The 14625-nt window shown below is 44.0% G+C and overlaps 1 protein-coding gene across 3 annotated transcripts in view; it reads right to left on the reverse strand.

The window, feature by feature from the left end:
* Nucleotides 1–14625, reverse strand: part of TDRKH (tudor and KH domain containing) — a 726700-nt gene that overhangs the window by 169747 nt on the left and 542328 nt on the right. For all 3 annotated transcript variants that reach the window (XM_078671293.1, XM_078671292.1, XM_078671294.1), the window contains exons 9-10: nt 11741–11805; nt 6592–6743 (exon numbers count right to left, since the gene is read on the reverse strand). In XM_078671293.1, the coding sequence (XP_078527419.1) occupies nt 6592–6743; nt 11741–11805 (217 nt within the window). The remainder of the gene's footprint in view (nt 1–6591; nt 6744–11740; nt 11806–14625) is intronic.

Raw genomic sequence — 14625 nt, forward strand, 5'->3', positions numbered from 1 at the left:
CTATTCTTGTCCCTGGGGGAGGCTACAGAAGTGACGCTGTGTCCCCATAATTGAGAAAGCGGTCAAATACCTGCTTTCAGGTGCTATTTTTTGACAGAAGAAACCGTTAGAAATATCTAGTGTGGTTTTATATTTTTTGCGCACGATGTTATTCATCAGTGCTGCACTGTGTGCATTTTGTACTGCAAAAGGTTTGCAACAAGAGTTTAAATGTCTAATCCAAAACTAGACGATATGTATTGTCTGGTTTGGAGACAGGAAACAAAGGATTGTTCATAGACGAGGTGCATGTTTCAATCACCCCTTGGTATTCAAGTTGATCTAAGATCCTCCTGACCTGTTTTTTAGCTTCATGCTTAACTGGATACTGCCTCTGTGCAGTTGGTTGTGCTTTTATCTGGATTATATGGCGAGGAGAATCCTCATCCCATCCAACATGATTTTTATATAATGCTGGAGCCTGGGCTACAGTCCATTTTCTGGCATAGGTGTATTCGAAGTGAATTGGAATAGGATTCGAGAAGGCTGGCATAATGATGTCTTCGCCATGTGGCACTCCCTGACAAACTTTGGTGGCCAGTCTTTTTCAGCTAGAAGAATGTCATAACCCTTAGAGAGCTTCTCCCAAAAGAGTGCTCTTATTTTCCTAGTTATGTCCCCCTCCATCCGGAGCGTTATTTCAAATAACTTATGGGGTTCACTAACCCTGGTATCGGCAGTTTCACCTTGAATGTACTCATTCAAGTCCACTGTGTCCAGATGATCTTTCAGGATCTTGCGAGCTATGGTAACTTCTGCTGCGCTGTCCAGCATTGTCTGGGCCCACTCCCCGTTCTTGAGTTGTGTCCTTAAGATCCTCGGCATGTCTGATTTTTAGACCTGCTACCTTCTTCTTGGTGAATTGGGTTTTCTTATTTTTTAGAACGCGTTGATAGTCTTTGGACTTTACGCGTTCTTCCTTGTGTTCTGACCATCCTCTTCTTTCCGATTTCGGTGAGTAAGTCTGAAAGGTACGAGAGGAACGTGCTATCAGTATCTTGACATCTCAAATTATCCCTGTTCCTGAGGTTATACCTCTTTTCAGAGGGCTCCTTTTGAGGAGACCTACCTCAGGACTGAGACAGCTTCTCTTTGGAAATTTGTTTAGTATTCTCCCACTTCTTTTTAGGAGTAGTGAGTATTTTTAATAAAAACTTTTTCAGGTATTTTCTGTTAGCTGGGGCTTTACTGGTTTCCCACCCAAAATATCTCTACCTAGTTCTTCACAGGATTTTTCTATTCTGGCCAATTCATATGGTTGCTCAGTTATATCGAATTCTCTTATTTTTTGGCGGATCGCCACTGATGCTGCTTCACCTTTAGTATTAGCTGATATTATAGCTGAGACCTGTTTGAAATCTTTCAGTAATTTCATACCAAGATTTAAAGCAGGCTCTGCCCTGTATTCATTTTGAATCTGTTTCAGGAAGTCTGGTATTACCGCCATGTGTTTTTGTGTAGATTGCAGCAAAGACTGTACCCCAAGTGTCACAGTCCTCCAGAAGTGGTGCGATCCCCATTGGTAAACAGATTGTCAAAATCCTGTGTTTCTCATGAGGTGTAGTATCGGGAAATACTGCCTCCATTGGAGTGATTTTTTGAGCTATCCAGAATGGAATTTGTTCCCTTTTTGCGGGCAATTTACCAATGACTGATTGTATAGTCTGTGGTGTGATTTTATTTGTGTTCCCCTGGTGAGGGGTATGTTGTGGAATCCTTATAGGAGGTTGGACCGTTAGAGTCCGCATGACATATTGAACCAATTGTCTATGTATTTTGATTAATTGTTTTAGTTGAACTAATAGTTCTGCACTTGACATTTCTTCAATGGCAGGATGCGGTGTACCTGGCTAGTACCGGCCATGTTGCTCCTGGTCTACCTAGTGGACCGAGCCTGGTAAAGTGATTTTGATGTTGTAGAGGGCCTGTAAAGCAGAGCGCATGCTCTTGGTATGTTAATGGAATTTCAACATCCTCGAAGGGAGTGTATTCCGCTGGAGGTTCCTCTACTTTGTAGAAGTGGAACACATGTGATACTGGATTTGCTCCTGGGAAGACAATCCATGAATAGAATACCTCTGTGTGCCGATATTCATGTGCCTCTATGACAAAAATTACCCTACCACCTTTTGATGATACGCCATTTGTTATAAGCTTTATAGTGATGGATTTCCTTAAATTTTCCGGGATTATAGCATCCGCGTTTGTCTCATTAATGCCTGTAACGTCTAAACCCGGTCGGGCTGCTGCAGCTCCACCGGTTGCGTTGTTGTTTCTTGTAGGTCGACAGTTCACGGTGTCTCTATCCGACATTTTTGTTTAAAGTTTGCAGAGCAAGTTTCAAGTAAACAAATAGGAGTATTTTACGGGAAAAGGGGTCTCTGTGAAAAGCACGACTGAGTTACTCTAGTATCTAGCGTTAAATTAGTGCCTTACCAAATGTTGGGCGCCATGTAGGGTAGTTCCTATATTCCCAATTGGCTCTGCGCATTGGAATAATATATCCTATAGAATTGACGTAGGACTGAGGTAGACTAGGTCTCTATCAAATATATTAGACTTAATTGTGAGTGTCAGCTAGCTCAGAGGTCACTAGAAACTCTTGAATAAACAAGAAGGAATTAGTTTTTGACAACCGCATAAACATGACAACTTTGTTTCCCAAGAATAAACGTATCTTCAGAGTCGTGGAAACAATAGATAGATATTTTACTCCGTCAATTGTGCAGGCTTCGTTTCATCAGAGTAGCAGAGAAATAGAGAGACAGGCGTTTTCAATAAAAGTATTTATTGAACAGTCTTCTTTCTCATGCAAGTAAAGTGAACTGCACAATCATAATAAAGGCTGCAAAGTATAATACGTACAGCGAGAAGAGTATTAATACTGTAAAATCATGGTATGGTTTCTAAGCCATAAAATACATACATAAATAACAAAAGCTAAAAGTACTCAACTGGTGCTTCTAAAATACGCCTACCCCAATGTACCTAACCTAAGTCTAGTACGCGCGAAGAAGTAAGTGTGGTGTAGCATAGGTTTAGTATTCTTTGCCAAGAATCTATCCAAGATTTCTCTTAGGGTCTAATCAGCTCTGTACCTTGGTTTAGAATGAAGGAGGTCTGGTATCTCTCTCAGGACTCGTTTTCCCAACAACCCGCAAGGGGAGCTTGGAGACACTAGAGCTGGATTCTCAGAGAGCGAAAGGCAGCCTCTCTGTCAGTGCGTCAGCTGGAGGGTCGGCTTCCTTCAGCACTTGCGGTAGCAACCTGTGTCGGGCAAGTAGATAGTCGAGCCGCTCCGAACCACCGTGTGTTTGCTGAGCAAGTGACGGCATATTTATACCATGAAGATGCCTGGTTTGACGTAAAGTCAGACAACAACGTCACCAAAGAACCCCAAGGGAATGACAGTTCTTTGAAAACTCCATGAGTTCTTGGACAAATCAATATTCAAGCAAGGGGATGTCCCGGACTGCTTAAGCTGAGTTTTCCAAGAAATCATTGTGGCTTTTTAGAACTAGTGGAAGTATCCATGCCTGTATTTGGACTGCATGGGCTATGTCTAAATAGGATTATGATTTCTATATCCATATAAGGGCAATGTGAATTGTACCTATGAGGGCATAAATTGGGAAAATTTCACTCTGGTCCTAAAACGCTATACAACACCCGAAGACCGCTCTCCCAGTCAGAGATGCGGTCTATGATGCCGGCGCTGGCAACAGTAGGGCATGGGGCGAATAGACACTGCCCAAATACAGTCTGCTGCAATGCAATATAGCCCTTATGTTGGCTTGGAGACACATTGTGCAGCTATGGGACAGCAAGGGGACTCTCATCGTAGATCAATGGTCGGTAAACTGGGACTGGTGCATGCAGCCAGAGGAAATTTGAACAGGTGTGAGACCTTTTGCAGGAATTCCAAGAAATTTACGAACACCCTAATCAACAGGGGAAATGGAGAGATGTCCAGGGTGGTCAGGGTGTGGGTCACCAGCTGTGTCCACTGTGGGGACTCTAAAGAATATAATAAATACGCAAGGGTTGTCTGGAATTGGTCTACTTATTCAACAATGGATGGGAAATGGTGTGACGTTATTCTTGGATGTGTTACATTGATTATTGAAGTTTCTGCCAACTGTAAATGGTTAATAAAAAGTTTAAAAAAATGAAAGAAAGATATGGCTGAAAGATAACCCTTAACTGTGCCCAGAGTAAGGTCTTACCAGGCTAAAGATAGAACAAGCAACATCACTTCGGAGAAGGGTGCAGATAGTAGGTCAATATGTTTTGCAGCGCCCCAAGTCACAAACTTGTCCCAGCGGAAAGCATATATGGTCTTTGTCGATGAACACTTGGCTGCCAAGATGACATTGCAAACCTCAGGAGGGAGATCAAATACCCTCAACTGTCGCCGCTCAATCTCCACGCATGAAGATGGAGAGTGCACAGGTTCAGGTGCAGAACCCAACCACGTTGCTTCGACGGTTGATCCTCCCGAAGCTGCAGGCGAATGGGAGAAAGATGTTCATGCTCAGGATTTCTGGATCCCAAATTCTCCTTCCTCAGTCCGTGGTCACCACGATGACTTGGGCTCCGTCAGTTTTGATCTTCAGAACCCGGAGGATGAGTGGTATCAAAAGAAAGGCGGTTTACATATCATAGTCTAGTCAGAATGACTGAGTGAGAACCGCTTTGCAACCTCAAGGTTCTCCCCAGTCCTGAAAGAGGCCTTCTGCTACCTCCGGATGCAGTTGCTACTTGTGGTGCACGAGGCATTGGCGGCTGAGTTTGTCTGCCCTAATGTTTTGGGATCCGGTTATTTCAGCCATGTGAGTCACAGAGATATGAACCAATCACCCTGTTTCTTGCAGAACCACATGGTGGTGTCCATGAACACACATGGGATTAGCTTCCCTTTCATGAAGGGCAGGAAAGCTTTCAATGTCAAGCAAATCGCTCTCAACTCCAAAAAATTGATGTGGAGTCGAGTCTCCGCTGGAGACCAGAGGCCTCTGATCTCCAGCCCTGACAGATGGCCATCCCATCCTAGAAGCCATGCATCTGTCACCACAGTCTGCGCTGGGTGGTGAAAGGAGAGGGGTCTGCCACTGACCTAATCGCAGTTCAGTAGCCACCACTGCAGACATGAACTAAAAAATATCCTTGGTGCTGCGTCCACTAGGACTTCAGATCCCACTGCAGAGCCCTGCATGTGCAACCGGTCATGTTTCAATAGCAGGATGCAGTAGGTCTCACTGAGACCCCGGACCAAGGCTGAAACATTGGGATCATAGTTCAAATAAACTGGACACTGCTCCGGTGGGAAAGAATGGAACTGCACCATGTACAGCATGGCTCCAATGAAAGGGATCATATGAGAAGGAGTCAGGTGTGATTTCGGGACGTTGATAGTGAGTCCCAGTGAATACAGGTTGCCCGCCGTGGTCTTGAGGACAACTGCCCATAGCAAGCCAGCTTTCAGCAGCCAGTCGTAGAGGTACAGGAAGATTGGAACCACCGACCTCTTAAGGTGTGCTTCAACCCCGCCATCACCATCGTAAACACCCAAGGGGCACAGATTAGGCTAAAGGGGAGCACTGCAAATTTAAATTGCTCCATGCCCATCGTGAACCGCAGGTAGCACTGATGGGCCTTGTGGAGGATATAAATTATTTTTTTAGGAAGAATTGGCAAAAGGAATTATCTTTCTTCCTTCTCCTGTGCTCCTTTGTAATTTTTCATTGAATTTGTGCTTCCAAGTAACTTTTCATTATTGCAGGGAAATAAGCCAGGCAGGGTAGCAAGTGTAATAATGAAGTTACTGGGAAGAATTAATTCACCTACAAAGTACAAAGGGACAATTCTTAACAAAAGTCCACAAAAACCACTGGAAAAACAAGATGCCCATGATTTTGTAAGGTGCAAAAAAAAAAAAAATGTGTAAACGTTAATAACCACAGATGTTTACAATTTGTGAAAAATTGGAAACGCCATGGAAAAAACTGAATTCTCAACAAATAGAATTAGAAAACAGGAGCGCAAAAATAGCTTTAAGCAAATAAGTGTATTCTACTCTGTTCTTTTTGGTTCTCTCTCTTTGGGGTCCGTCTCTTCAGTTTCTCTGGGTTAGAGTTCTTTTTCAATTTTTGCGAACTGTAAAGGATGGGATATGTCCTCACCTGATTTCTGTAGCGAGTTCTCCATCAGGGGCATTTCCTAAAGCATTCTAGGTTCTGATTATTCTGGAAACTGTCAGCTGCGAGTGGTAAAGAGATAAGACAGCCGCTACTCTGACCATGTGGCATAATAGACGTACAACTGTCATTTTACTTGGTGTGTGGATTTAATATCACAGTATCCCATTAACAGCTGAAACACAGCTGCTTCATGTTTGATAAAGGATGATAAAGTAAAAAAAAAAAAAGACAATGTCTGTTTCAATCAAGGTAGTGAAGTATGAAAGTTGTCTATTATCAAACAATTATCTTATTTAACTCTAGCAGGCTAAGAGACAGTTGTGCTTTGCAACCACAAAGAAAAGCCATGTACCTTTCCATTGATATTATCATACAGGCTGATGTGTGGCCAAGTGGAGGTCCCAGTCTGAGTGTAACTGGAAATCTTTGCAAGCAGTGGTTTCCATTCAGCACAGTGTGTGAGCCGATCAAATACATCCAACGCTTCCTCAGACCACTCCCCACCTTAGAAAACAGTAAAAAAGGCTTATTAAAACCTTTACACTCAGTCACAAGCAGTATCGACAGTCAGTACAAAATAAACATTTACAATTAACTTGAAGTATAAACCCTAAAGTTTTCTGTAGCAGCAGGGTCTGATGGACAAAAATGCATTGCCAAGATGTGTTGAAACAGCAAGTTACTTAAGCTGAGTACTAGTATTTCTGATACATATTTGATCATCTGATTCATACAGACACCAGAAACAGGCAGACCAAGTCTACCCAGAAAAAACAATATCCAAAGTGGATGGGAAGAGTTACAAGTGGTGTGATGGAGAGACAGTCTTTGGTGATATGGAGTATGATGAATCCGTGTTGGGGCCCAAAGAATTCTTCAAATGGATTGTGCTCCTTAAAATGAATTACTTCATGAACAACTCCCAAAGCCATAAAGCATGTCCAGTAATAAGGATACACATAATTTAGCTCGTTTTTTTTCAATGGAAATTTTACTTAAATATTTAACTCTGGATAAGCTGTGTTGAGGATCCCGGAGACGTTTCTTTTTTCCCTGAAGTACACATACATATAAGAGGCACATTCCATTATCTGAAACGAATGCCAGTATAAACCTTTAAATTAACACTGTAGCATATAAGGAGAACCTAGCTTGTTAGTCTGCTTACTGGAAAGGAAGCCATTTGGATTTTCTAAAATAAAAATGAGCCCCTCAATTGACCAACAAATTTAAATCTGTTTATGTTCACATTTAACTAAATCAGGGAAAGATTCAATCACAATCCCTATTTTGAAAACAGGGTGACACATTGAATCCATAATGTTATTAATCACTTTCAATTGATTTTTTTTCGTAAAAGCAGCTGGGAGGATTTTAATGTCCAGAATGAAAAGCGGTTTCTCTATAATCCTAGATATCCTTCAGGGGAAATCACCATTCTTTGGTTTAATATTAAACAAATTTGACAGCTTATATTGATCATAGCATTTTCTTAACAAAATGGCCAATTTCAAATTTAAAAAGTCACTATTAAAGAACTGGGCCACTAAACTTTGATAAGCGTTTTTAATAGTATGTTAATCGATTTCCAAAAGAAAGAAAATACAGTACCTTGAACTGACATTTTCCAGTAAGTTCATAGGGGTGCCATTGCAAGGATATCATTAAAAATATCACCCTCCCATCCTTACCCATCACCTTTTCCACTTTTCTTCATGACTGAATACATCAAATAGTCAAGATGTTAATTCGCTTTTACTAATCATACCTGCCCCCATTACAACATTGCTAAAGGCTTACCCGTTTCCCCAGTTTCTTCATTTTGTTAGTGTGAAGAATTATTTGGCTATGTAAACAGTCAAAATTTTCTCAGTCAGGTAGGGCACGCAAAGTTTGAAAGAGCCTGTGACATGTACTAATAGAGAGCTCTGAATTCAGTCAAATTTCATGTATGCTCCTTAAATGTTACTAATGAATCTTTCCATCAGAAATATATTCCATAACACTAAATCAGAGTCTTTTTTCTTCCACAAAAAAACAAACAACCAGTGTTGCCCTCGCCAAACTAGATACCACTCTAACCAGAGAAGGATTCTACGACAATATGGGACCATTGGCTCAAATGGAAGGGGGATCAAGAAAAAGTGATCTGTGACGATAGCTCTTCAGTGTAGACCTCTTTCAGGAATGTGCATGGTTGAATCACCCCAGTCAGAGCAGAGTCCCTCAGTAACAATAAAATAGGAGTATAATGTTAAATTTAGCCTAAGAGGCTGTAAACATTATCACTTATATAGCGTTCTCACATGTGGTGCTCAACATAGGTCATGGAGTTATTTAGAAATGTGGTACACCAGCATTGTCTGTGAGTTGCCCTCTGTCTGCCTGTTCCCCTTCTCTGATGGATGTTTCTTTTTGTCCTTAATAAACGTCAACTTCCCACCCACTTGCCTGTGGAAGTTACTTCTAATTTGGTGACAAGGATGGGATTCAATAAGGAGTAGAACATCCACAGAGCTGTTAAAACCACCTGTGAACCAGAGCTGATGGTACACCCCGTACAAGTTAGTCTTGCCCAAGAGCACTTTCGGGCCCGATGGGGTACCCGCTGATGTCTTCGTCCATGAGAAATCTCGATGGGGCAGGTATATTTTGAAGCTGGTTAATGCGGTAGCGTTCGGTGCTCCGGTACCGAAGTCTTGGCTAGGGGCTGTAATAATCCCTGTATACAAAAAAGGTGACAAAACGTTACCGGGGAATTACAGGTCCATTAGCCTAATAGACACAGTACAAAAGGTGATGGGCAAAATGACCTCAGCGAAAATCATGATCTGGGTAGCGAAAATCATGATCTGGGTAGAAGAAAATAATGTCCTATCTCCTTATCAAGCCGGTTTCCGCAAATTAACCAGCACCATAGACCAGATATACCGTTTTATGTTGCTGCACTGGAAGGTAGTGCAGTTGGGGAAGGGTAGTCTTTATGCTGCCTTTATTGACCTACATGCAGCCTTTGACTTAGTCCCTCGCTCCTTGCTATGGAAAGTCTTAGCCGAGATGGGCATGCCATTGGAAATACTATCGCTAGCAATGAGACTCCACGAGTCAAATTACGCAAAAATCCAGTGGGGGAGGCATGGACAAGTCACTGCTGAGTTTGCGGTAGAGCGGGGTGTACGCCAAGGCTGTGCCATGGCCCCCACGCTCTTCTCATTGTATATTAATGGTGTAGTTGAGCGTATGTTGTCTAGCTCTGTAGATGCTCCAACCCTGGATGGAGTAAAAACGCCAATCCTACTATTTGCAGACGACACGCTCATAATATCTAAAACCCCAAGCGGCCTGCAGCGTGCTTTAAAGATCTTCGAGGACTTCTGCGCTGATCGTGGGCTTGAAGTAAACGTAGCTAAAACGAAGCTCATGACATTCAAACCTCATGCCAGTTTCAGAGGGAACTTCTTTATGGATGGCCAAAGGGTGGAAATGGTCTCGGACTTTGTGTACCTGGGAATCCATATAGCAAAGGGCGTGAAATGGGGGAAACATACTGAAACGGCGGCCCTCAAACTCCGCCAAAACGCTGGTGCTATAAATGCTGAGCACAAAAAGTCTTTGACCAAACCAATCTTGCCAACACTCCAGGTATATGAGGCCAAAGCTGTCGGCTCGGCGCTTTACGGCGCAGAGCTCTGGGGCTTCGACAATTTGACATCACTAACGCTTGCCGAAAACAAATTCCTGCAAAACCTCATAGGTCTTCCTAAAAGTACACTTATGAAGCCACTGAGCAGCGAGCTAGGCAGGAAAGCCATATCAGATATGGCTAGATTACAACCCATCTTATATTGGCGGTGTATTTGGGTCACCCCTGAACTCGACCAATTACGCGAGGGGCTTCCTGGATGTAATCAATTCCGATAAATATCATAAGAAAAGTTGGTTAAAGGATTTGTGCAGAACACTAGGGATAATTGGTATGAAGGAGTTATGGGAGAACCCAGAGCAGGCCTGGTTCCCAGTCAAAGACATCATAAAAACAAGGTATTGGGAAATGGTAGAACGCCGAAACTGGAATGATGCAGATCCCTTCTCTTTGGAAGGACGTTTTTTGGAAGTAAAAGCTTCCCCATTCATGGAGCCCTATTGGGATATCATAGCTAAGCCTCAGGAAAGGAAGCTTTACTTCCAGCTCAGAATGGGGTCGCTCCCAGTTAGATCGTTAACAGGAAGATGGGCAGAAGCTAATTCTAATGTTTGCCCAGCTTGTAACATCTGCACGGAGACCATTGCCCACCTTCTTTTTGTTTGTGGGGCCTACTCAATCCCCCGACGCGTTTGGCTGAAGGCGATGTGCAAACAGCTTGGCACAAGAAAGAGCAAGGTGGCTTTAAGAATTATTTGCACCAGCTCTCTGCAAACCATTTCTGTGGCGGCTGCCAAATTCTTGGGGTGGGCGTGGGCTATTAGAAGGAAATTTATTGTGCAATAGTAGGTCGGTTGCGACTGTTCTTCCCACCAGTGTAAAGGAATGCTTTTGACATTGTATTTTGGACTCATATTGGTTTTACAACTACATGAATTTTGATGTTTTATTATTGGTTCTTAACACTTGAAAAGTCGTGATGCTTTATTCTTTGAAATTTTTCAGAGGTTGTAATCAAATTTTATATCCGTTATTGTGGATTTAATGGCTTTAAATGTACTATGCTTTTATGAGTTTTTATCTCGAATAAAGCAAATTTGACTGACTGAATAGTGCAATGTAATGTTTGCTGATCATTCCCTTGATTCTGTATTTTTATATATATTGTGCTGACTTTTTAAAATCGAAATAAAGTATACAAAATAGGCGTGTTTCCGTTACCACACTGCCTGATCCCGTGCAGGGATTGTTAACCCCAAACCAGTACCTCTACTTCAGCAATGTACTGGGGTGAGCGGGGCTACAATAAACTGTCTTTCACATTCAGCGCTGGTGCACTGAGCAGAGTTTACCGGTGTCAATTAGATTAATATATGAAAGAAAATGAGAGGGCAAGCATCAAAATACCCTGATGGGCGTTATTGCATTAATTATGACAAACACATGATGTATATTAAAATTCCATTTACTATCAGACATGCTATTTAACCCCTTGTGTACTTCGGACGGCCCCGGCCGTCCGACGTCAAGGTGGGTGTGTGCAGACGGCCAGGGGACGTCCGAATCCCGCCCACTCAAAACCCCTGCACAGAGCAAAAATTTGCACAGTACGGAAGTGGATAAGCAGAATGAGAAGACAAAGTCTGAATACCTTAGTAAGTAAAGTATCAGAGAGTCGGTAACTTGGGGGGACGTTATACACTTGCCCTCCATGGCTTATTGCTATGGCAGAGACTCAGTTCGCTTTCCCATTAAGGAAAGATGCCAAAGGCATAAAAAAAAGAGCATCTGGGGACAGAAGCATACACTGGTAAAAGGTCAAATACAAAAATATAAAAAGCAATGGTGCAAAACTTACCGTTCGGCGCAACACCTGCAAGACTGCACTCAATGGCCTGAAATGGAAGGCTCAGAAAATCGCTCCTACAAGAGAAGCAGAGTTTCAGTTGTCAGCGTACGTACAGCTGTATAGACCGAAATGTCCATCTGCAAAAAACAGCTGGTAGATTTAAACCTTATATTCCAATCATGGACCTATCGGAGTTGCTGAACTGCTAGATAGATGCTTAAAGTTTTCAACTATAAACTCTAAAATGTAGCCTGATATCCATTTTTTTAAAAGTAACTTCTCTATTGCATATCGTACAATATCGCAAGAACTATCTGCCCACTACTGAGCTCAGCTAGAAGTCTAAAGGTTTCATGCTTCACAATAGGCATGTTCTGCCTAAGCCCTAAGGAATAGTTACATGTAATTCTAGTTCTCATTCAGGGGGCTATCCTTTGTAGTCATGAGCACTGAACTGTCCTATCTACATGCAGGATCCTGGAACACTTGCAACCAATTTTTCTTTATGAAAAGCCATGTTTAAACAAACTATTTTATAGACATTAATAAGCAATGAAAGGCCAATTTTTACCTAATCTATTTAAAATAAAAAACAATTTTAAATGCAGAAGAATTAGTCACCATATTAAGTATAGCTACAAGAAAATTATTTCCTGTTGAAGCAATGATGAGGAATTGCTGAAAACTCTGCTGCTGTTCCCTTAAGGAATACCATACCCCCAATACGACGACATGCCCAGCCAAATGAGCCATTTCTCTTTTTGAGAGTGATTAAGAAGAACAATTGTTACTTACCTGTAAACGGTGGTTCTCCAGTATTGGTGTCTGTAGGAGAGTAGGGTCTGCAATCCTATGATCACCCAGATTCTTGCTTTTTGCTGCACTGGTTTACGACTTTCCCTGGCTGTGGGCCTGCTAATCAGACCCACAGCCTAGCTGTTCTCTCTATCCAAATTGTACTCAGGTACTGAATTGGCACTGGGCCCTCTCTAAGTCCCTGTACCCAGGGCTGAGGTGCACCCAGAAGTCTCCCAGGGGCTGAAGCATGTATTGTGCCACCCCTGGGCTGACTAACTAAACTGACACAACTGGCTGCACGACAGCTGGGGCAAGGTGGTGTAATCACCCTTTGCTTTAGATATAGTATACCTATATCTAACCCTAAAATGGACACACAGATCTCCTATCAGTCACTCCTATGGCAGGCCTTAACAATCCTGAAGGCAGAGTGCTTGGAATCGTGTGAGATAGTGCTCTGGCATGAGCTGAGCCTGTCTGCGGCTTTCGGGATCCATCCCTTAGCCGTTTCCATGATATCGCATACCATATACAATAAAAGTGCATTATAATCCTCGCGGTTATATGCCAACTCTGGTATCGCTTTATCAAAACATGTCGAGTAAGGTGTCATACAAATTGGAATACTAACCCCTCGCCAATTCTGACGGGGTTAGCATTCCACCCTTCTAGAGGGACACGACATGTATGTGACCTGCAACCCCGGTTAAAGTCAGACAGAGCCTTAGCATCCACAAAATGGATGCTGCCACCGAGACACAAGTCTGCCCTCCTGCTGCTGGGAGTCCTCCCAGAGCAGGAGGAAAGGACAAAGGGTTTCCTGCCAGGGGCGGTGCCAGCACCGTCCCAGACAGGGTTTTGTGTATTCCAGGTAGGCAGGGCTACAGAGGAAGGTGACTGCAAGTGGCACCCCGGTGCTCACTGTGCATAGGCCGGCTGAAACCAGTTCCAGGGGCACTCCAGCCCCTGGCCTGGGGAAAGTCCGCCAAAGGAGAGGGGTGTAACCACCCCCCTCCTGGTCCCACCCATAGGGCAGGACTTAGTCGCGTGCCAGCCCCCTTTTCCCAGATAAAGGTAGGAACTGGCCCCCTTCCAAATTAGATCATCTTTGGAATCAAGACACGACTTTCTACGAAAGGACATCAAGATTTCTTCTTCAAGATTCTCCCTTGTGACTGAGTAGTCACCCTGCATCCGCAGGCACCACCTTAAGAACACTGCGGTCTGCTGCAAGTCCTTCCTCCGGAATCCGACTGTCCAGCTCGACAAGACCCGGCTTCTCTGGCACCTCCGACCTCTACAGCCAAGCTGAGAACCGTGAGTGCGACGAGACCTCAAGGGACCGACTATTGCCAAGACTGCACGACTTCTTCACAGCAAGCCCGCCGGGTAATCTACTGGCGAGTGCTTTGGGGTCCGAGAAGCCCCGACCCTGAGCAGCTCCAGCACCGAAGATCAGCCCCCCAGCATCTCCACGATCGGCGTGGGGCCCTTCTGCTTTTTGCTGCTCACCGCGTTGTTTGGCTACTAGCCCACTGGCTTGTGGCCTTCTGAACGACGCCCGACGACATCACTGCTGCTGGTCTGGTTGCTCCAGACTGGTTCTTGCTCCCTTCCAGAAGAGGAGCACCCCGGACCCTCCTGGTCCACTCAAGACGCCATTTTGAGTCCACCGCGTGGGCTTGAATTAGCCAAGGCTTTGTTGCCCAATCCTGGGTCCTTCGACGCCGACAGCTTCATCCATCGTGGGACAGCTCGCCCCTCCATCCTGGTCGCCGACAACGCCGCCTGGTCCGTGAGATCTACAGAGCACAGCGTCGCCCACTCACCTAGTCGAGGTGACTACCCTCCGGTGCCCTCCTGGTGCCCCTGACTACTGGCTAGTAGTCACGAACTTGGTCCCCTCTGCTTTCAGGTGTCATCCATCTTCAAGATCCAGGCTTGGATCACTTCGAACTCTCTTCACTGGTCGCCTGCCAGCATCTTTCTTCCAGGCTCCTGGTTCGTCTACGAGGATTCCCGACGTCTTTTGAGACATATGCAGCTGCAGCCCCTGGGCTAGGTAACTTCGGCATTTCGGTGCCCCAGCATAGCCT

Source organism: Lissotriton helveticus, chromosome 12 (genome assembly GCF_964261635.1).
Source record: "Lissotriton helveticus chromosome 12, aLisHel1.1, whole genome shotgun sequence".
NCBI lineage: Eukaryota > Metazoa > Chordata > Amphibia > Caudata > Salamandridae > Lissotriton > Lissotriton helveticus.